The sequence below is a fragment of the Acomys russatus genome, chromosome 13, assembly GCF_903995435.1.
Source record: "Acomys russatus chromosome 13, mAcoRus1.1, whole genome shotgun sequence".
Lineage (NCBI taxonomy): Eukaryota > Metazoa > Chordata > Mammalia > Rodentia > Muridae > Acomys > Acomys russatus.
The window spans coordinates 53428427-53452367 of record NC_067149.1 but is presented as its reverse complement, the minus strand read 5'-3'; the positions used below and the strand labels follow the sequence as shown (position 1 = coordinate 53452367).

General features: G+C 44.0%; 1 protein-coding gene across 10 annotated transcripts in view; it reads right to left on the bottom strand.

The window, feature by feature from the left end:
- Parp11 (poly(ADP-ribose) polymerase family member 11) overlaps positions 1 to 23941 on the bottom strand; it is a 40680-nt gene that overhangs the window by 2509 nt on the left and 14230 nt on the right. For 2 of the 10 annotated variants that reach the window (XM_051155414.1, XM_051155413.1), the window contains 6 exons: positions 18284 to 18404; positions 16187 to 16312; positions 15358 to 15478; positions 12846 to 12921; positions 9303 to 9375; positions 9011 to 9141 (listed from right to left, as the gene is read on the bottom strand). In XM_051155414.1, coding sequence (XP_051011371.1) covers positions 9011 to 9141; positions 9303 to 9375; positions 12846 to 12921; positions 15358 to 15478; positions 16187 to 16312 — 527 coding nt within the window. In that variant the 5' untranslated portion in view covers positions 18284 to 18404. Of the gene's footprint in view, positions 1 to 9010; positions 9142 to 9302; positions 9376 to 11259; positions 11342 to 12845; positions 12922 to 14623; positions 14796 to 15357; positions 15479 to 16186; positions 16313 to 18283; positions 18405 to 23941 lie in introns of those variants that run through there. The other 8 variants (XM_051155416.1, XM_051155415.1, XM_051155421.1 and 5 more) reach the window with 8 other exon arrangements.

Here is a 23941-nt window from a genome sequence, read left to right as displayed (position 1 = left end):
AATGTTAATGGCAAAGTTTAATAGAAAGGGTGAGACAAAATATAAATCATGTAATATGAATGAGCAGACAGAGCAAGTCTAGCCAAGAAGTTATTTCAAATGCTCTTGGGTACATACAAGTCATCTCACCAAATATGACGGCTGTCAACTAGGTATGGTACTTAATGCCTGCAATCCCAGGGTACATGAGACAGAGAGAGGAGGGTCAGAAGTTCAAGGCTATCCTGGGCAAAAAAGGATTTAAAAGTTATCCCAGGTTGCATGAGTTTCAAAAATGAACAAAGCAGAAAGTGTAGCTAGCACTGACTGGGCCTGTAGCTCCATGGTGGAATGCGTGTCTGGCATGTGGGAAGGGCCTGGGTTCCAGCCTCAGTACTGTGAAACAAAGAGGAAAAGAGGAGAGAGGGGAGGGGAGGAGGAAACTGACAGCCTAAAGCAGCTAGGCATTACAGATGTCTGCAAATGAGGCCATAGGCAAATACCACACATTTCCTAGGTCTTTAGAAGTTTCTCTTTGATCAGGGACCACATTTCATTCTTTTTATGCCAGAAGTCTCGATCAGCTGACTCCATTTTGAGCTTTACCGAACATCGAGCCCCAGCTTAGCAGTCTTCCCAGTGACCTCAGTGCATGAGAGGGAGGGCTGCCACATTAACAAGAGAAAGGACAAGAGCAAAAGCCTAAAAATCTTTCACAGAAAAAATGGATACATAGCTATTTGCATATAAACATTAAAACGTAGGAGCCAGGTATGGTGAAAGTTGTTTTTAATTTCAGCACTTGGGAGGCAGAAACATGAAGATCGCTGTGAGTTTGAGGAGAGCCTGGTCTACATAGTGAGTTCTAGGCCAGTTTCACAAAAACAAATGTTAAACTATGTCCACATGTGCGGTAAATATGAGAGATAATAAGCCTAAATAGAGTGCAAAAAACCAATGGATTTCTCAAAGCAATACTGTATTCTATATAGATCTACATGCCCAGGAATAAAAACATAAAACGATAGGTGAGAAAACATTCTCCTTTTGAGAGGAAACAAAATGGGATAGGATGGAATCAACCCTTTGCATCCATCAGAGAGACAGGAGCTAAAGACAATGTCAAGGACTGGAACGTCAAAACTGCTGCATTTGTGGCTCTGAAATGCTTCATCAAAAAGTGACTTAAAATAGTGTACCTTTACTTCTCTGCTAGCTCCCCTGAGCTCTGCCCAAGCCTTTCCTTAAAAATGCAGTCAGTACATGTAAATACAAAAGCACACCCAGAATATCCCAGGAAACAGCTGGGGCCTAGAACACTTCTGTAAAGTAACCATGAAGGAACAGGACAGCACCTTTCTGGAAATGCCAGGTGTTGCTTCAGTCTGTCCCAGTGCCGAGGATTTCTGGATGGATAACCCTGTGGCCAGCTGTACTTCCTATAAAGTACACTCATCCCAACACTGAACTAGAATCCACCTCCTCCCATCTCCTGGCTGGCCTGTGATATTCTTCTAAACACAGAATGGCTCTTCTCTTTTATAAAATAACTACATAGATAACCCCCCAAACCTGTGAAGGACCCCCTCAGCTTTGTTCTCTAGGAAATACACATTATTCCCCAGCTATCCCTCCCACTGCAGCAAAGCTTCCAGACCCTTTTCCACAGCAACCAGAAATTGCTGGGTACCTCTTAGTTTATAAATGCTGGTAGGGACCAGATCCCCAGCCTAGCTATCACTAAATGCTGGTGGGACCAAAACCTCTGGATCAAGCTAACCGCGCCATTGAATGGTTTCCATACCATGTGTAGTCAAGTAAAATCCTTGAGATTTTTCAAATTCACACCTCTCCCAGCTAATCATATATGAACAACTGACAGATAAGCCTAATGCTTTTGACTTATTTCAGTTTGAAAAGTACAAATTAGCTGGGCACACCTATAACACCAGCACTTGGGGAGGGAGAGGCAGGTGGATTTCTGTGAGTTCAAGATCAGCCTGGTCTACAAAGTGAGTCCAGGACAGCCAAGGCTACACAAAGAAACCCTGTCTTGAACTCGCCCGCCACTGACCCCTGCCAAAAAGTACAAATTAAGTAACAAAATAAAATAGCCATTTTGTATTTTGACAAGTTTAATTGTAACAGGCAACTGAGAGGCATGTACTGAAATGATATCAGAAATGAAAATGAATATTTCCTCAGGATCTGCTGAGTAATATGCATCAAAATTCAGTACATGGGCTTTGACCTAGGGAAACTGCCTTCCAGGCCACTGCTCATATCAGAAGGGCATGCAGCAAGCAGCTCGTTCTTTCTTTTTTCTTTTTTCTTCCTTCCTTCCTTTCTTTCTTTTTAAATTTTACTTATTTATATGAATGTTCTATCTGCATGTACACCTGCATGCCAGAAGAGGGCATTAGAGGGTTTAGGTGGTTGTGAGCCACCATGTGGTTGCTGGGAATTGAACTCAGGACCTCTGGAAGAGCAGACAGTGCTCTTAACCGCTGAGCCGTCTCTCCAGCCCCCAACAAGCAGCTCTTTCATTCACACAATGAAAACAAGCTTTCCACTAAGCAACTCTTCCGACTTCCCTTTTCTGGGCTGTATGTATGAACGCTTTCATTGTTTTTGAACAATGCACATACATTTCCCTTAATAGCTAATAGGAAAGAATGCTTTAAAAAAGAACTATTTGGTTTGTTCCATTTTCAACTCCCCAGGGTTTTCTAGACTCAAAGTTCACTCTGAAGACAAGCTACAGCTTTGCTTTGGGATATTTCCTGAGTGCGGCAAGCAAACCTGCACTTTCATCTAAGTGCCTGATATGCTGAGGGCAAGCAAGTTTGACATTCAAATCTTTGCAAAAGGCTTCTAACTGCATATTACTCTTTCTTTTTGTATCATCGCCTGGAACATAATGTTTCTATCATAAGGTACTTTCTCAGCTACTTCGGAGAGACCCAGTTAAATTACCCAAAGGGCTTTCCCACACACCACAATGATAATCTCATTAAATTTGGTATTCATTAATCCATATCATGGTTGTTGCTTTGTTAAAACAAAACACCTAATTAATACATTCACTTCTAAGGGCAAGTTTTATGAGCTATAACGACTAGATTCCACTCTAAAACCCAAGAAATTTGGTGCTGGAGAGATGGCTCAGAGGCTTAAAGCACTTACTGTTCCTACAGAGGACTTGAGTTCAGATCCCCGCACCCCATCAGATGGCTCATAACCACTTGTAACTCCAGGTCCTGGTTCTCTAATGCCCTCTGAGGGCTTTCTCACATCTGTGGTGTGCATAAATTCTCTCCTTCTCTCTCTCTCTCTCTCTCTTACACACACACACACACACACACACACACACACACGGGTCAGGGGTGGGTGGGGTTAAAAAGATGCTCACTTATACTACATCCCAGGCACAAGTTAAAGTGAATCTTGGTTTGGAGTGTGCCTCTCATAGGAATTATACCCTGGAGTAACGAGTCTGGCAATGAGCATGAAACACTGCGTGGCTACTGCAATGGAGGGACCACATACACCAGCCAGAAGCAGACGAGATAGGGTGGTTAAAGATTTACACCTCTACTAACACACCCAGGAAATGTGGACTCACAGACCATGCTTTTGGTCTCCCAGAAACTTCAATCTTGAGCTAAAGCTGCAAGGAAAGACTAAGACGGCAGAAAATGCTTTGTAGCCCTGTGCCCTGGATCAGACCACACTCACTTCTGAATCTACACAAGGTACCATGGCACCCAGTTCTCAAAGATGCCTCAATAGCCCCATCCTCTGAAGACCTAGGTTCCAAAAAGCCCAGCGTCTTGTCCACACACTGTCTCAGACCAGCAGTGTCTCCATGCTCTGGCCTGAAGACGTTCACCAGGTTTAGAATAACTCTTCCATTCCCAACGAACACCAGAAACACCATAGAACTCTTCACAGATGAAAATAACAGAAACAGGCTCTGAGCCAGTGGACCTGGACTGGGGGATCTGTTAAGGAGCCCCAAAGAGGGCTGATACGCAGCCAGGTCTGGCATCTCTGTTTGATCAAAGCCTACATCCTTATCCAGACAGGGCTTACTGCTTCAGCATCCTGGCGACCCTGATGTTACAGCCATCTCCCCTTGCAGCTCTTCCACCTCTCAAGTAAGTCTCATGCAACTTCCCTGGACCCATCAAAACACTGACATGCTCCATCTCGCTTAACCCTCACTGTGGGAAACCCCGCGGTCTGCGGCTCTTCTGCCCCATCTCCCACGGTGGCCGCTTGAAGTCTCTCCTTTTCTTTCCCTTCTATACACATCTCCACAGTTCTTCACTCTGTGTAGGTGACTTCACTTATTTCACCATGGAAACCGAAAGGATTAAAGAGTGTTGTAGGCTAGCCAGGATCTCACCTCTACTGAACTGTACGTCTAATTGGTCACGTCTCCCTCTTTTCTGGCACATGGCCACTGAATCTCATCCCATCATGCTTCTTTAAGAGTTTAGTGAGTCAACTGCCCTCCCCCTTTGTCTTCTCATCTCTTCTTTTCTAGAGTTTTCTTCCAATTATAATGCTAACCATTACAGAAATAACAATAATGATGATAATGGTAATAATAATAATACCTAACAAAAGAAAACTACTTTCCTCTCCACCTCCCAGTGCCAAACTTCCTAAAGGAGCTGTCAACCTTTACTTATTCACACGATACAATGTCCACCATTACTTTTCCTTTCAACAAGGTTTGCTGCAAAGCCCGAGGAGATATCCAATACTCATCTTCCCTGGTGCTTCCTCAGGATGCGACCCTGCGGACGATCCCTGGCCCCATCGGCTTCTGCAGCTCTGTTTCACTGTTTTCCTTGGGTTCTCCTCTGCTCATCCTCTCAAGCCTGGTCATTTTATCATTCCTGGTTGCTAGTGCCATGTATCTCCTAGCCTTTGTCACTAGTCTAAATCAACTTCCTGATGCAAGCGTTGAGCATTAGCTGCTACTCCCTCCCATAGCCTACAAGGACCAAGTCTTATTTCTATTCATCTTCCTTTAGTCAAGTAAGACAAAGAAACCAACATCTGGAGAGGCCCTGCCTCTCACTCACTCACTCACCCAGTGGATGCACAGACTCATGCATCAAGCTCCATGGTCTTACATCCTGAATACCTTTAAATGGTTGCCATTGCTCCAACACAGCATTCATCACTTGGGTTGAGAGGCCATCCAAAGTGTCTCGGTTTAATTACAGAAGCCATTTCCTGAACTGGTCTCCCTGCTTCAAGCTGTGATTCCTTTACATCAGGGCTTCTCAACATTAGCAGAACTGCTATTTGGAGATGGAGAGATCTTTGTTGTGAAGGGTGACCTGCATATTGTAGGGCAGTTAGCATTCCTGACCTCTACCCACCAGATGCCATCAGCCCTTACACTCTGCCACAGGACAATCAAAAAAATCTCATTAGTAAATGTTCCTGGTAGGAAATATCACTTCTAGATAAGAGTCACTACTTTAAAGCTTTTCCTACAATATTACCTGGTGAATTATCATTCTAAACATACAAACATCCATATACACATCCATACATATTCTCTCTGTCTCTCTGTCTGTCTGTCTGTCTGTCTCTCTCCCTCCTCCCTCCTCTCTTTCTCTCTCTCTCTCTCTCTCCCCACAAGCAGACTTTCCATTGCTTTAAAAAAAACAAAAACAAACAAAGAACAATAAAACACGACCAGTTTGGCTTATTAAGTGCTGCATGGAAGTCACCTGTTAATTTTAATTTATAGCCTGAGTCAATTTGACTCAAAGCTGAAGAGGAGGTCGCACAGCCAGCCAGTAGCTCTATTAGCTCTGGCGTACTCTGCTTCTTGCCGCTCACCCTAATGATCGTCTATCTGAAGTCTCTGAATTTTGCTGTTTCCATTTTTATATAAATTTTGGGTCACGATGTCCCTATGACTGGATACACTCCTGCCCCAGCCCTCGTCTATGTAAATAACACCAGTACCCCCATGTCAACACACACACACACACACACACACACACACACACACACACACACACACACACACCTTTTATGGGCAAAGGTGAATCGATGGCCTCACTTTGTGCTCGCACGATAAGCTATGCTCACCCATCCATCTCAGGTTGGCAGTGGCCTGGTTCTTTGACCTACAGACCTATACACCATCAAATCCCAAGTGCCTACAGTACTGCCAATCACAGAGTGGGGGTTAGGACCACCTGTTAGGAAGAGGAAGGCGGGAGTCATGAAGTCACGCTTGCTATGCAGCAGAGTAGATCCCTCAGGCCTTGCTATGCAGATGCTGTGTGTCAAAAGAGACCACTGAGGCCATTTCAGTTCTACAAGGAGATGTCGGAGTGACAGGCTGCTGTTATCACAAGCCTCAGGATTTTGCACTGTCACGGCAGGTGTCTGTGTGTTGGCATTACAGATTACAAAAGGGATAAACCAAGAAAAATTTCTAGTAAGCTCTCTCAGACCACTGCTCTGGCTCCATCAGCTTCTGCAGCTCCCCGTTCTACTGTTTCCCTTGGGCTCTTCTCTGCTCAGGACTCAACACTACATTTGTCTGCTTTCATTGAGAGCTCTGGCGAATGAAGTGGACTCCAGTTCAGAGGCTTAATTAAGGATAATAAATAGGGGGCTGGAGAGATGGCTCAACAATTAAGAGCACTCACTGCTCTTCCAGAGGACCTGGGTTCATTTCCCAGCACCCACATGACACCTCACAACTGTCCTTAACTCCAGGAACCAACACCCTTACACAGACATTTATGCAGTTGAAACACCAATGCACATAAATTATGTTTAAAAGGAAGAAATTAACATGGCTCAGCAGTTAAGGTCATGTGTTGCTCTTGCAGAGGAGCTTTTTCAGATCCCAGAACCCACTGTGCAGCTCACAAGCACCTATAACTCCAGTTCCTGGGGGACCTGAGCCCCTCTTCTGACATCCATGGGTACTAGGCATGCATTTGGTACACATATATACATGCAGGCAAAAACTCATACACAAAATATAAATAAATCTGTTTTTAAAAAAGAATACATTAAGAGTTTCACCAACTCACTTTGGGAAACTCCTTTATTCTTGGAAAGAATAAAATTGCAGGGAGCAGAGTCTTCAATCTTCCCCCTAAACAAACTGAATAAAACCTTATAAACTCAGGTAAACACAGTGACTATCAGAGACAAAAAGGTGTTTGGCCAAATACTCAAGACTATAAAAAGCACAAGCTGAACGTCCCGCTGTTATCAATTCTTAAAAGGATAACTGCAACAAACTGAGGCCCAGTGAGTTGGGAGCAAAGAAGAATTCCATGCACCATTACTATGAAGGTTAGCCTTGTGGACTTTCCACAGTGTAGACTCCATTGGTGCTGGAGTCTCATTGACCCATGTACCATTACTATGAAGGTTAGCCTTGTTGACAGTGTAGACTCCGCTGGTGATGAAATCTTACTGACATACAGTTTAGATCGGTGGACATATCTTTGAGGGATTTTCTTGATTAAGTGTATTGACCCACTGTGGATGGCACCATCCCCTAAGCAGGAGAATTTGACCTGGGCAAGAATGGAGAAAGCCAGCTGAGCACTAGCGTGCATGGACTCACTTACAACATGACTGTGGCTGAAATGTGACTAGCTGCTTCAGTATTCTTACCTTCCTTATTACCTTGACTACCCTGCACTGATGGACTGTAATCTGGAATTGTAAGCCAAATAAACTCTCCCTTAAGTTGTTTTAGTCAGGTTATTTTACCACAGCAACAGGAAACAAAACTGTAACAATCACCACAGGAAAGTCAGTCTGATTCTCATTCATGCATATGAAATGGGCGATAGCCTGGGAACTGATTATTTGTGGCTAATATAAGTCTATTTTTGGCAAATATTTATTTGTTTGACTGTTTATTTGAAACAAGGCTGGCCCTAACTTGCCCTGTATCCCTTGAATTCACAATCCTCCTGTTTCAGCTTTCTAGCTAAGGGTGTGCGCCTCTTCACCTGGCTTCTGTAGGCATCCTTAACAGACAGTCAACAAGATCACAAGTACAAGGGAACCTATTATGATAGAATTCTACTTCTTTGTTGACTGGAAGTTTTTCCTGAATAAATCATTAAAAGCTTATAATAAAAATACTGGAAATCAAATCTCATCTATAAGTGTTTATTTAAAATATTTCAGAGAACAACTTATTTTAAGTAATTTTTTTACAAAAAATACGACATAACAGGTTAGCTTGGTTAACAAATTAAGTTTTATGTAATGAGCTTTATTTTTAGGTTAAAGGCTCACTGGGGAATCTAACAGTCATTTCTAACTTAGATTTAGTAATAAATAGAGATTTTAAAATCAACAACATAAACAATCCACACCAAGAAATCTGATGGTAAATTGTAAAGTGTTCTTTCAAACAAAACAAGCAAAAAGCTACAGGAAGGGCAGTGTAACTACTGTTTGTTTTTTAAGTCAGGATTTCTAATTTAAGTCAAAGATTTCTAATTCAATTTCAAGGCCTGAGGCAAAGGAAAGCCATAGCAAAGCTAAAGAGCTCCATTTCAAGCAAGGTACAATTTCGGACCTAGCAAAGCGTGAGCTTCTCCCACTGTAGTGGCTGGAATCTATCCCAAACAAGACCTCCTCTACTCTCTGGGGGAGGCTGAGGGGCCAGCGGTGGGCTAAAGAGATGGCTTAGGGGTTAAGAACAGTTAATGTTCCTGCAGGAACTAAATGGTGGCTCACACCTGTCTGTAACTCCATTACCAGGAGATAGAATGTCTCTCTGACCTCCTCAGGCACCAGGCATGAAAATGGTGCACAGACATACATGGAGGCAAAACAGTCATATGCACAAAATCAAATAAATACATGCAAGATAAAAGTAAGGCATGGCAAGAGAGCAGTGTGTCTGTGGCTGAAAATGACCACAGCTGACCTCTGTGTGTGGCCATCCCTGCAACGTGGAAGACTAAGACACGGAGAAAGGAGGGGTGAGAAACCGGCTTACCTGCAAAAGAACTCCCATAGGTCTAAGTTTTGAATCCTTTGGATCCTTTTAATTCGGTTCCGATCCATTGTTTTCCCAAAAAGACTGGCAACTTCATTGTACTCATGTGTTTGGTTCTGCAGGGAAATCAGCTGGAAGAAGCAGTTGACACAGGTTAGCAGGAGCTCTTCCACTGACTGCCCCGGGACGGCAGGGAAATCAGCTGGAAGAAGCAGTTGACACAGGTTTGCAGGAGCTCTTCCACTGACTGCCCCGGGACGGCCTGTCCCCCGGCGCATTTGCTGTTTCTTACCTGGTAGGGCACTTCAGTGTTCACGTTCTCCCAGTGTGCTGGCATGGGGATGGCCTCATTTTCACAGATGTAACTTCAAACAGCAAGAGACAGAGCAGAGCGTCAGAAGAAGGGTTAGAACCAGTGTCGGTGACCTAGCTTTTCCTCCATGGCTGAGTTTTCTGTTTGCAAGGCAATTGCAATTAAATAAATATGACAAATGCAATTAAATGTAGCCCTTGGCTTCACTTAGAATTATTTACTGAATGTCTACTTTTCTTAATTTTCACATGCTGAATTATAAACGTTGATGGAAATATACAAATCTGCACAGTTTTAACATTTCAAAAACAGCTCATAATGTTAAAAAAAAAAAAGCTCATCTACTTTTGTTAAAAGTTTTCTATAAAATGTGAAAAATATTTTAGCCCAAGAAAAATAATTTGTAAGAAAAATTAGGCTGATTTTTAAAAACCCAAAGCACTTATTCACATTCCTATTGACTGAGACTGAGAATGCACCAGGTATTGCTGTCCTCCAAGATGACTCTGACATTTCCTTCCTTTGCCCTCCAAGACCTGACCAGCTCTCCCTTCTCTGCTTATACTTCCTGACCTGCTCAGAGCAGTTACCCAGCAGCAAATCTTTAAAAGCCATCAAATACAGGCAAGCCACAGGACACAGACACAGATGATGGTGACAGAGGTTCAACAGCCAACTGCTGAAACAGGCATATTAACCTTCCTTGGAAACTAAAAGTTAGCAGATGAAATTAATAAACTTCAAACCTATCCTTAGATCACTTTTGTCAAACTTCATAAAATTTTGGGGCAAACCAATATTTTATATATATATATAATTTATATTTATATTTTATGACTTTCATTTGTATGTGTGTGTCTCTGTGGATGAGTGTGCCATACATGTGTGGGTGGCTACAGGAGCCAGAAGAGGGTACCCAATCCCCTGGAGCCACATGTGTGGGTGCTGAGAACCATTCGGGAGTGTTTTAACTGTACCAAGGACAGAGTAGGAACTCTCTTCCTGCTCAGGCCAGTGTTCTGATCCGTTTTTACTCTTTTCCCCATCTCCACAGTCACCCTTTTGATTCTTGTTTGTTTATTTGGTTTTTGAGATAGGGTTTCCCTCTGTAGCCCTGGCTGTCCTGGAACTCAATCTGTAACCAGGCTGGCCTCAAACTCAGAGAGATCTGACTGCCTCTGCCTCTGCCTTCCAGGTGCTTGGATTAAAAGGTGTGTGCCACTGCCTGGCCAGTCATTGTTTCTAGACCCAGACATCCTTTCAGAGCTTCCTTAGGTCCAGAAAGTCAAGCTTTACCCAACACAAATGGCAGTACAAAACACACAATATTTTCCATTTAACTAAGTCTTATCAATATCCTTATCAATATGTATAGTCTCCTCATCCCTAGGACCAAAGGGAAGGCCAGCACATGGCAGACACCTAGATAACACCCAGCAAAATAAATGCCTTCTCTGTTGCAGACCCACGCAATTCCACCCATCTATGCATGGCCAGGGGAACAAAAAAGAGACTGTGCACCTGCAGCCCAGGGCATGGGGGCTGAACTGCTTCCATTGGGGAGCATCTTCCTTTGGCCTCCTTTACTCTCTAGGAGCTTGTGTCATCTAGGCCTTGCCCAGTGGGGCTCGGCGCTGGTGCAGGAACAGACAAAGTGGGCAGTTCCCAAGGTTCTGGGGCCCAAATAACAGGAGAGCTGGGTGACAGAACCATAATGTATTTAACTGCATGCTTCTGGTGGTACTTAGCTTGCTTCAGCTTCTGCTGCTCCATTTAGAATGCTGCAAAGAACAAATCTACCCACTTGTTACTTCGAGTGCCCAGTAATCACATCTCAGAAGTGGGATTACAGAATCAAAGGATGCATTTATTGACAATTGTGATGGATGAACGCCCAAATGCAGTCTTGGAACCTTGTATTTATTAACTTTCTCACCAGAAACTTGGAGGGTACCTATATCTTCCAGCAGCCTCTCCAGAAAGGCATGTTAGTCCGCTTTTGAATTTCAGTCAGTCTGCTAACAAAGGAGTCTGGCATAAATTCATAGTTTTCTTCATTATGAGTATGACAGTAGGAACATTCAAATTTTCTTAAGGGAGTTCTAAGAACTTCAAATACTATAGGAATTATTTAAATTAATTTTAGCTCTTAGTTGTTTTTTTGACAGCTCTCCATTTTCCCCTTGCTTTGTCCAGTGCATCTTTCAGCTATGGGGAAAGGTTTAAATAGCTTGTATGTACCCATGGCCTTAAAGGGGCGCACATTCGCCAGGCTTGCGATGAGTGCCCAGTGCCATCCGCAGCTAGCCTTTCTGCATCAACACCTCCTGACCGTCATCCCTCTGGCTTTCTACTTGACTCCTCCCTTTTTATTACTGCCTCAGATGTTGTCCTCAGCTCTGTTCAGTTCCCCTACCCTTCTGTTGCTGTAGTCTGGGACAAAAGAAAATGTGTGACCCATAATGCACTTTTCACCCCCCATCTGAGATGCCAACCACAAGAGCACACAGGCACAGAGCACTTCCCACTAGTGTGTCTCACACACCTCCACACCTCCAGATTACACTCTTAGAGGACAAGGGCTCTCTGTTATCTATTGCTGGCACTGAGGAACATATAAATGGCATAGCAGGTAAGCGCATGCTTGCCATGTCCCACAGACACATTATCTCTGAAACTGTGATGTTGGAATATAAGTTAAACATCTTGAAAAAGGAAGCGAAGTGTTTCTAGTCCCTTCAGTTCCCTTCTCTGCCTTTTCAAGAGCTCCCTGGAAGGAGCAGGAGGGCACGCCTTATGATTGATACCCTAGCACATCCTTTCTAAGCTGCATCTTAAGTTCTCCGAACAGAAAGAATTCAATATTTGCCTGAAGGATCATTCTAGAAAGTCAGAGATGCACTCTTAAATTTTTTTCACTTGTTTTCCATTCTCATGTGCAACAAACATTTATTGCCTCTGGCTCTTAAGAATTCTTTTCTCAGTCCTTATATGGTAAAGGGGACCGAAGAGAAAATACGCAAATATCCAGGGAAGAGGGCACCATACTGCCGCCCACAGTGGACATGCTGGCCCAGGCCTTTGGTCACTGTGGACTGGTGTTATATTTAAGAGTTGCCTGACGGAGAGCTACATCCGTACAGTGGCAGACAAAGTGGGTGGTTCTCCAGGATTTATGGTCAAGTGCCTGCTGAGTTCTGTGAGAGTATGTCCAGTTCAAACTCAAACTTAAGCTCAATAGGCTCTTTTAAGAGTTTTAAGCAAAAAGCCCTATGGCAGCTTGTAATTATCACACACATTGGCCTAAGAATTGAAAAAATATACAAATACATATGACAAAAGAAGAGAATGAAAGAAGAATGACAGAAGATAATGGCTATTTTATCAGCAAATGAGATGTTTAATATTGCAGAGATCACTACTAAGTCCATGACAGGGATGTTAGTCTCCCTGGTTTTCTGCCAAAGAGGAAGAAAGAGCAGGGAGAGGAAGACCCGCCCCTGTGCTGCCCCTTTACCATACCTGAAGGCACTGATGGAGAAAGGGGCCCTTTTTATTAGGCGCTGTTTTCCAGTGACGAGATTCATCTGCTTCATTTCTGAACACAAAGACAGACATAGCAGGTTAGCCACAGAGACTGTGCTCAGAGGCATCATTCAGATCAGGAGTCACCATACATGAAAGTTATGCGGATGTGGGAGGCCCTGACACCTGAGAGTGTGATCTTTCACCATCCACCTATTTATTTGCGGTGTTGCAAAGGTGACACTGCAGGCAGCCCTGCCTCAGTGCCTGGGCTAGGGCCCACACCAAGATGCTCGTCTCATAACCTGCTCCATGTGCAGCGTGTGCTTCTGCGCATCACACCTTGGTTAGACTCACACTAAAATACAAGAACTCCAAAGGCAGGGAACGGAAGAGTACAAAGCAAAAGCACAAAATCTTCCACTGCGTTTGTTACATGGAGAAATGCGCTCTGGTTTCCCTAAGAGTTTGGAAATTAGAAAGACATATGTTTCCATTTAGTATTTGTACAACTCACAGAATTTCAAAAATGTGTATGTTTCTTTACTCCTCGTTAAACTGTACTCCTAAGCCAAAGAAAAGCTAAAAGAAAACCTGGCCATAGACCCCAGTAGTGGAAAACCACTACCTAGCAGCGTCTTTCAGCTATGCCTCAGCTGTGGTAGTGTTTACTAGGGCCAGTTTACCATCTCCCAGCCAAGCAGTTAACTCATAACTAAGACTAGCCAGGTTAGGCATTTAATGCTGCATTCCTCAAAAGTGCTCCCAGAGTTTACTTGCCACTCCCGTATTCTCCTAGATTTAGTACACCAGGGCATTGTCACCATTAAGGAAAAGGAAGATCATCTCAGTCCCATCTTCACAGCTGTTTCCGTTTGAGTTTACTTTCACCCAGAGAAGCTCAACAGTGGCAGAATGAGAGGCTAGAAATCCTTCAACTAGTACATGGAAAATGCTAGTAGCTACACCTAAAAAAATGCATCATTTATTCATTTATTACCATATATCACTGTCATAATTTAGTACGCATCTTTTTTTTTTTTTTTTTTTTTTGATACAGGGTCTCACATAGGCAAGGGTGGCCTGGAACTCATTATGTGGCTGAGACTGGCCTTGAATTTATGATCCTCCTGCCTCCACATTCTGAGTGCTGGGATTCTGTAATCCCTGGTTACTGGTGTTTCAGGCATACTTAGGCAAGCACTCTACCAACTGAACTACATTGTGAGCGTCTATGTAAACATTCTGGATAAGTTTTATTTTTCGCCTGGCACCTTCCAGGGAGTATAGTTCACTACACCCTCTTTTCTGAAGCCTGAAATCTGTGTATATCATACCGTGTCTGTTCTGCCTCCAAAACTGTGCATGTGCACAACACTCGTACAGAACTCCTGTAACATCTGCTAAACACCTCTGCCGAGACTGGGACAGAAACTGCAGCCTGTGTGCCTAATGCTATTTTTAAAAGTCTTTTTAAATTTAACTTATCTATCCTTTGATTTATTCTTGATTGTCAGCAACTACAAGGAAGCAAGTCTGGTAGGATGGTATGTCTTAGCTATGTGTCTACACTGTCCATGTTAAATCCTTTAGCACTCCATCCTTAGCACAGCAGCACCACTGTGGTTAGAAAGACACAACTCAGCAACCAGAAGAGAAGAGCTAGAAGACCAAGGTGTAGAGTGACTAAATGAACGGTTGTTAAGAAGCTGCCCCATTCAAATCTCCTTCTCACCAAGGCCATTGACAGCAGGTGAAGGCAGCCTGAAGCTTACCTTCCAATAGTATTTCATGTGACACCTGATAACATGGCCCCACATGGTGGGTGGAGTCCTAAGTGGCATTCATCCATGCTGAAGATGATTTGCACATCAGCTGGGCTCATCTATGAACGAACCAGTGAAATGAGGAGACACCAAAAGCAACAGCCAGTGAAGAGGTAGCCATCTGACCAAAGTAGCAAAAGGAAGGTCACGTGGCTTCACTTTATCTTGAAAGAATCACCAGCTACCAGTGACTTTCTCAGTTAATATCAGTTTGATCTTTAAGATAAAAAGGTTCCCAATTCAAAGCAATGTCCAGGCTGCTGGAGTGCTGAGTAAAATAAGAGCTATAAGCAAGGCACAGCATTGCAGGTCTGCAATCCAGCTACTCTGGAGGCCTAGGTAGGAGGACTGTGAGTTCAAGACCAGCCCAGCAATACAGGGAGACCTCATCTCAAAAAACAAAACACAAAAACAAGAGCCATAAAGAGTTTTACATGACTCAAAACACATGGCCAACACCACGCATGTTAACACTCACAAACACAGAAACATGCTTTTATAAATGGCAGTGCTGTTCAAGGGTCTAACAGTGCAGTTTTACTGAGCTACTTCTACATAGAACAGGAGGATTTACTTCATGCTTCAAGACATCTGGGCTAACCCTGCGCTTCAGAGCTGTGGACTGCACTGCACCAATAGTGTAGGTATATTCTAGAAACACACGACTAGGAGGGAACACATACCTGCAAAGTCTATCTTGTAGCTGAATTTGGAAGTGGTAAAGGAAATGGAGCCACAAGGGTTTGTTTTGAAGCTGTTTTCGATATCTTCACTGCTAACTGAACATTGAATGTTGGTATCCGGCTTTAAGACAAACCAGAGAGTCGCATTTACCAGCTGTTCACAGTAATGGGTGGGCCAAAGAATGGCTGAGGTCACAGTGACAGAGGAGGAGGGATGGCTACTGCCTCCTGCTCCATCTCTCCCACACAGGGAGGAGCACAACCAAGCCTGCATGTGGAAAATTATCAACGCCGTCCGGGGAAAACAGCTTCTGTACGATGGTCTCTGCTACAGCTTTTAACAAACTATCATGTTTCACAGATTATCTCATGATTGCACTAAGTGGCTCAAAGTAAACTTTTTTCTAGCCTGGTAACCATAAAATGGGAGGGAAAAAATCCCCAAACTAGAAGTTCGTGTGTGGGGGTTCAAACTTCAGCTAAATTCTCTGTGAGTGGGGACAAGCAAGTGACCTTCTCAGAGTCCCCTTCTTTGACACACAGGACACATACAGCACCTAACGTGATGCCCAGAGCAGGTGCTTGACACGGACCTGCTCTTCCCTCCCTGTGGCCACCAGATCAAGTCTGGACTTGCTTGTATATGCCAGCCCATCGCCCAGGCAGGCTCCCTGTCTGAGCTCACCGCTGCTTCTGAGAGGTTACGGTCGGGGGAGGAAGCAGACTTGTGGCTACTCTGGTTCCCATTAGGGCTAGTTCTTTCCAGTTCTCCATGAGCATGACTCTATACACCAGCGAGCCCTTGCCTGTGGAGCTCAGAGCAGGGTACCTGAAACATGTGCCACTTCCCACATTCCGCCAGGTAGAACCAGCCCCACTGTGTGTCTGATGTGTCCATGTCATCCACATCACTCTCCGTCTTCTTGGGAAAGAATTCCTCTGTCTTGTGAAACATCTGGAAAAGCAGTGAGAGGAGAGGAGGAAACACCCATTGATGACCAATGTGCTTTCTATGGAACATTCACTTTATTACCAAGAACCAGATTCTAGCATCTTTCCCACAGTGACACATGAGAGTTATATGCAGCCTGGTCCTGAAGAGAAGCAGCTTAAAATGTTAGCTCTGCGTAACAAGCACAAGCTGAGGATCCTCCTCAGGGAGGATACGTCAATGCCCACGGAGCCCCAGGAAGGAGCTTGTCATTTGCCCGTGAACTTGTCAGGAGCCCCTGCATCACACCTGTGTAGGACCAGCTGCATCTGTTTGTGTACTTCAAATAGTCATCTCACTTAATAGCACAAGGAGACATTTCTAAAATGTGACACAAAGCATAAAAGGGGCTATAAAAGCAAAGAATAATATAATAAAGTTTTTAGTTAAAATATATCTATCCTTGCTTTCATAAACATATGGATAGATGCATGAAGGTGCTCATACACACATATACACAGGAAAACAGTCTGAATAGCTATAATAACCTGTCATTGTGCTCCTAAGTACCAAGATGACAAGAGTGTGACGACAGCAATGATGACGATCTCTACCTCTTATCTGGCCCTCACTGTGTGTCAAGTGCTGGTCTAAAAACTGTAGAGATAACTTATTTAGGCTTAACCACACCTGTATGGGACAGCTACTGCTAGTATAAACTACAGGATGAGGCGGAGTCACACAACAAGAAGCTACGCTCAGGCAGACTGGCTGCAGGGCCTGTACATGTATGCAGCATATTTATGCTGCTTTATGCCTCACGACCAATGGGTTTTATAATGTTAACTTGAACATTGATGTGTACCTAATTGTTGAAAAAATTGGCATTCTTGGGTGGAAATTGTGATGAAGTTGTCAGAAAAGGTGACCCAGTGGTTGATCAAAATGACTTAAGTTCATTGGGAATTTGGCTTCCTACCATCACTCTTTAAAAGTTTTAAAATTATTGATTTAATTTTACACGACTAGTCTAGCCTATGGCCATACCACCCTGAACATGCCTGATCTCCAAAGCTGAGCAGGGTCAGGCCTTGTTAGTACTTGGATGGGTGACATCCCAGTCTAGACTATAACAGACAAGCTCTGTAGCTTCTTAGGAAGGAGATGTAGAAAAACAAAACAAAACAAAGCAATTTCTGAGATGAGTGGCGCACACCTCTAATGCCAATACTCAGGAAGCAGAGGCAGTTGGATCTCTGTGAATTCAAGGCCAGCCTGGTCTAAGAGTTCCAGAACAGCCAGAGCTATATAAATGACCTTGTCTCAAAAATAAATAAATAAATAAATATATTTGACAAACAAACAAGTTTGTACTACTAGCATAGGACATTCTTGCAAAAAATGTCAGAGGACTCATGCTGAGGGCTTGTCTGCCTATCACATTTTCATCCTTGGTATTCTCTTACCTTTCTTTTCCAGAGAACTGATGTTATCACTTTATAATGTATCTCTCAGGTGTGTGTGTGTGTGTGTGTGTGTGTGTGTGTGTGTGTGTGTGTGTGTGTGTGTGTGTGAAGTCTTGCATACACACATCTGTACTGGTGATATGCCAAAAATACAATTCCCTACACCTTTGGTTGTTTCATCAAAGAATTTGTATTGCCTGATAAGCTGACAAATATTTTTATGTCATTATATAAAATTAGAAGCTGCGTGACTCAGGATAAGTTTCCCTTACTTTGTCTAGGTCATAGTCCCCCACATAAAGTAGAAAATGAAGTTCCTTGTTCACTGGGTGGTCACAGTGAGGACTCTGTCAAGGAGGCGCATTAATTTTGATTGTTTTATTCACGTCTAAAAACTCTCTACAAACTGCATTTCTGACTATGTTCTTGCTTTTACTCCTTTGTTCGTGTCTAAAGGTTGATCAGCTGCTCAGAAATGAAAAATCAACAGCCTGGAATCAGGGGCTTCCGGTTAGAATGCACTATTTACCTTATGTGTTTTAACCAGATAATAAAGATGATGACTTAGAATGTAAGATCAACTGTTCCGTTAACTAGTCCACACTTCTGCTTTCCTCGTCCAGCACTGCTCACACCATTTGGCCATTTCACTGTGGGAGAGCAAGAAAGAAAGCCAGGGGCCCAGGGTTAACTTTTGTTTGGAAAATATCCTAAAAACTTGGAACCACAAACTAGAAGCAGATACCTAAGGTAATACTGGGCTACATGTTCAGTATTGTCTCTATTAGAAAAGGGACAGGGTAACAGACAGGCTCCCTCTTGTGGCCGCAGCAGTAGCTGCTCTGCCCAAGGTCGCAGTGTGTGCTTGAGCTGGGAGTACAAGCCAGGCACTGCAGCCCAGCTACTGAGGCTGAGGTAACACTTGAGTCCAGCAGTTCAAGGCCAACTTGAGAAACAGGTTGTAAGCCGTGAGGGAATGAAAGAGGAAGGAAGGGAGGGAGGGAGGAAGGGAGGGGAGGAGGGAGGGAAGAAGAATAGAAAATAAGGAAACTCCCTGCTATAAATAGCTTTGACTGGCTAGGTCAGTTCTTGGTTACAATTCACAGTTTTTTTCTCCACAGCCTCATGTGTAGGAAAGAGCAGTCATTACTTTCCAATTAAAATTACGGAAAATGCATGCAGAAAATAATATGATTATTTTGTCTAGAATATATCACAGATCCTGAAGTACAGAGATGATTAAAGAAGCCCTTGAGACCTGCTGGGGGCCTATCTCCCTCATTCCCACCGACAGCTAGCCCTCATCTCCTCTGCTGCCAAGCTTCACAGATGTGCTGGCTTTCTTTCAGACAATTCACTTCATACCATAAAAGCCACAGCATCTTCTATAGCGAGTTTCCTCTTCAAAGGAATGGCTATTTTGTATAATTGGGCTCAAAGAGAAAATTGGCTTAAATAAAATAATTTAGAATGCTATCACCACAGTAATGATGGCTCCTGTTAGGACACGTCTACAGGTAATCAAAAGAACACGTGCATGTTATCCAACATGGAGAAGGCGGGCACTTAATGCCTGGTAGATGAATGGGCCAGTTCAGTTACAATGCCACATCCGGCCTCCTTTTCCTGTTCCTAACTGGGAGAAAAATGATGCTTCCTGTGCAGAAGGCTGCAAAGAAGAAACAGCAAGCATCACGTGGCAAAGCATCCTTCATGTTTTCAAATGTGCACACTGGCGGAGCCTGTCTCCAAGGCCATCCCTCCGTATTCACAGCACCTCGGTACATTCCATCTGCATCGCACAATTGAAAAGCAACAGGAAAGGTGAGTTCAAAGTCAAATCCTGGTCCATGTCCTGAACACAATGCCACATTCCAGACTTATCATTTCTAGTAGGAGTGTTACCACAAAGCGAAAGCTATTTTATTAGCACAACCATATTTGAGGAAGTCACACTTGGAGATGGAGACATTTTGCCTTTCTATAAAGAAGGACCAGCTCTGGGTATCACGGCACACCTAAATTCCCAGCATCTGTGGGGCTGAGGCAGGAAAAGGCAAGTTCAAGGCAAGCACGAGTACGTTGAGAGACACTGTCTCAAAACATGTACACTTGGGTGCACATACACAAAGGAACATTCTGCTTATTTATTGCATATATGTTGGCATGCATGTACCACAGCACACACATGCCATAGCACATGTGTGGAGGTTATTAGACAACTTGTAGAAGTAAGTTCTCTGCTTTCACCATATGTGTCCAGGGGATAGAACTCAGGTTATCAGGAATGTGTGTGTGTGTGTTTGTGTGTGTGTGTGTGTGTGTGTGTGTGTGTGTGTGTGTGTACATATGCATGCATGTGTTTCCAAAATCCGCTACTAAAATGTATTAAAGGGTGAACCTCCCAGACCTAACAGAATTAGGAACTCTGAAAGTGGACCCTCGTCACAAAGGACAGGCATTTAAAAAAAAAAAAAGATTTATTATGTATACAGTGTTCTGCCTGCAAGCCAGAAGAGGGCACCAAATCTCATTACAGATGGTTCTGATCTACCATGTGGTTGCTGAGAATTGAACTCAGGACCTCTGGAAGAGCAGCCAGTGCTCTTAACCTCTGAGCCATCTCTCCAGCCCCAAAAGATCAGCTTTTCAGCTAGCATAACTGTTTTGAAAATCACTTAGCTCTGGAGAATGTACTCAGGCGGTTCTGTAAGTGATGGAATACACACAAGAAACTGACCATCATTTGTCCTACTGGCTCTTCTGTGTGCGGTCAAAGACGGGGCCTATGTACTAAGGAAGGGCAGGCTGCTGGTACTCTTCATCCCCTCAGCCCATGAGGTAGAAGCTCTATTTCAGAGAGACAACAGAGGAGAAACTCCCTCCCCCTATACAGAGTTCACACCAATGGTGAAAGGTCTATTTATTTATTTATTTTAAATATTTTATTAATTTATTCATATTACATCTAAATTGTTATCCTATCCCTTGTATCCTCTCATTCCTCCCTCCCTCCCACTTTCCCCCTACTCCCCTCCCCTATGACTGTGACTGAGGGGGACTTCCTCCACCTGTATATGCTCATAGGGTATCAAGTCTCTTGTTGGTAGCCTGCTATCCTTCCTCTGAGTGTCATTAGGCCTCCCCATCCAGGGGACGTGGTCAAATATGGGGCACCAGAGTTCGTGTGAAAGTCAGTCCCAACTCTCTACTCAACTGTGGAGAATGTCCTGTCCATTGGCTAGATCTGGGTAGGGGTTCAAAGTTTACTGCACGTATTGTCCTTGGCTGGTGCCATAGTTTGAGCAGGACCCCTGGGCCCAGATCCACCTATCATAATGTTCTTCTTGGGAGACTGGGGAAATAGAAGGATCCAGAGGGTCCTAGAAACCTGAAAGGTCTATTTAAATCAGGCAGGCTGAGACACTGTGCCCTGACTGCCACCAGTTCAATTGGCTCCCCAGGAGAAGTTTCATGCCAAGAGGAGGAAGCTGAGACCATGAGGGGCTGCTAACTCCCTCATGTCACTTTGGGAAAAGAGGTCTTCCACCCTGCAGGTGCTGTGACAGAGGGACTCCTCTGCCCGAGGGCAAATGAACACAGGAATGAAGTCTACATCTCTGCCTAAAGGAACAGTTCTATCTGGGAGAGAGAGTAGAAGACCCTGAGACTAAGGGGACTGGGACTCCATGAACAGTTTCATGAAACAAGGAATGCAAAGTGTCCCAAGCAGAATGGCGGAACCACTGGTTATACAGACAAGAGGAGACAGCAGAGAAGGGCTCTCCTGCATAAGTAGCAGATGGGCATGAAACGACTGTTAGTGGCTCTCGGCTTGTACCCATCTAGGAAAGAACACGTGACCAATATGCCCATCTACACAGGGAAGAAACACGAAGTAGGCAAAGGGTTTCAACATCACTCAGACAGACACTGACTACAGGGGAAGCTATGTGATCTGCCCACAGAAGTTGCTATGCAGGGCTTGGTTTCTGCTATTGTTGGTTATTTATTTAGTATGTGATATGCATGCGCATGTGTGCCCTGCACATGAGTGCCATGGCTCCTGTGTGCAGGATAGAGGACAACTTTCAAGAGTCATATCTTTCCTTCCACCGTGTGGATCCCGAGATCAAACTCAGGTCATCAAGCTTGGCAGCAAGAATCTTTATCCACTGGGCCATCTTGTTGACTCCAAGAATTAATTTTATAAGTTAGCTTACAAAGCAATAGGTTTTATTGTGGCATTTTAATACAATGGTTAAATATATAGCCCAGTCACTCTCAGCACTGTGGAAGATGATGATAATAAGCCCATGATTAGGTCCTCTCAGGAGTGATCTAAAAGAAAACCTCATGAAACACCACCCCCACGCTCCAAAAAACTGCTTCACACATACCCAAAGTCTCCCAGCCACATACAACTGAAGTGAAGAGTGAAAACCTGACTGCCTAGGTGATTTCAGCACAAACCTTCAACCTGTAACTTGTCACCCTGGAAAGGCTAGCTAAGCAGTTAGGACAGGAGGGAAAAAAAACAGTGTGAAGAAAGCTGCATTCAAACATCAAGTTCAGCCAAGTAACCAAACCACACCCAGTGATGAGGCCCAAACCCTGGTAGTCACTAGAAGAGGTCAACAAACAGTTTTCAGGCATGGTGTTATTTGCCTGTGATCCCAGCACTCAAGAGGCTGAGGCAGGAGGATCAGCAGTGTTGGGTTTCAGACCCAGACAGGCTGCTGAAGTGCATATTTAACATACCAAAGTGGACCTGGCCTCCAGGTTCTCCCAGCATCCCTCAGTCCCTATCTGTTACAGGGCATGGCTGACATACCAAGCCCTCTACCCTGAACTTTGCAGCCCAGGGGCTGGGCTTCCCTGTGTAATCCAGACACTTTGGTTCCCTCCCTCTCTGCACTTTCTCTCTCCCTGCATGTACACTCTCTTTCTTTCTCTCCCCCCTCCTCTCTGTGTCCCTCCCATGATGGCCCCTGGTCTCATTCCTTGGGACCAGTGAACCTGCCCAAGAGCTGCATCCTGTAAACCTGCCTTTATGCTTGAATCTGATTGAATTGGCTTTTTTTCTCAGCAGAGAAAACCAATTAATGAGCTCAAGGCTAGCCCTGGTTGTACAGGGAGGCTCTGTCTCAAAATAAACAAATTAACTGAAAACCCAGGTTTACATACACACACATACACATACACACACACACACACACACACACACACACACACACACACACACACCACACTATGAAACATGCAACCAAAACCAGGGCAATCAATAATGAAAATGTGTCACCAGAGACCATCCCTAAAGAATTGGTAACTACACTTGGTGGCAAGTCTTTCATTCCTGAGCCTGAGGCACAAAGTTGCAAAGTTCAAGTTCAACCTGGGCTACAAAGCAAGTTCCAGGTTAGCCAAGACTTAAAAAAAAAAAAAAAAAAGACTCAATTATCTAAAATTAAAGAGACAGGGTAACAGTGGTCATCCTTTAGGAATTGCCCTTTGAGAGTCATGTCCTCTCCCTCGTCCAGCATTCTAAATTCTAAAGAAAACATTCTAAAGAAAAGTCACACCTAAAATGACTAAAACTCTTTCTTTGGATTTATAGAACCGAGAACATCTGGTGGTGGCCTTCAGATGACATCTGTGGGCTGACACAAAGCATGTAAACTGCTGTTAGTTTTAACTTGGAGAAAAACAGTGTTTGCGTAAGGAGTTACAGGAACTAGTCCAGAGAGCCAAGGCTGACTGTGGCCATCTCATCAGAGCAAAGAACAGTAAGCAGAATGTGACCTGGGTGAGGAACAGCCTGGCGAATGTGCATCCTTCCACCCACTGCCCTGGAGCCCCTCTGTCTCCCTATAAATGTTCTTTCATGTGCCTGAAGTTTCTTCCCCCCTTCTTGGCCTTCTGGCCTTGAATAAAGCTGATTCTTTGGCCCACAACTCATCTCCCAAATACTAGCTTTGGAGTGGCATGCAGATCTAACAAGAATGGTATTATGAAAACAACTAGAAATTCTAGATTTGAGAAGTGTTAGTAGCCAAAACAGCAAACCTACTAGAGAGACTCAGAATTAGAGTGAGGTCACCAGGAGAAGCAATCAGCAGCTGCAGACAGATGGCCAGGTACTCCGCAACTGCTAAAAGGGCAACAGCATTACTGCCTCGCAACAGAG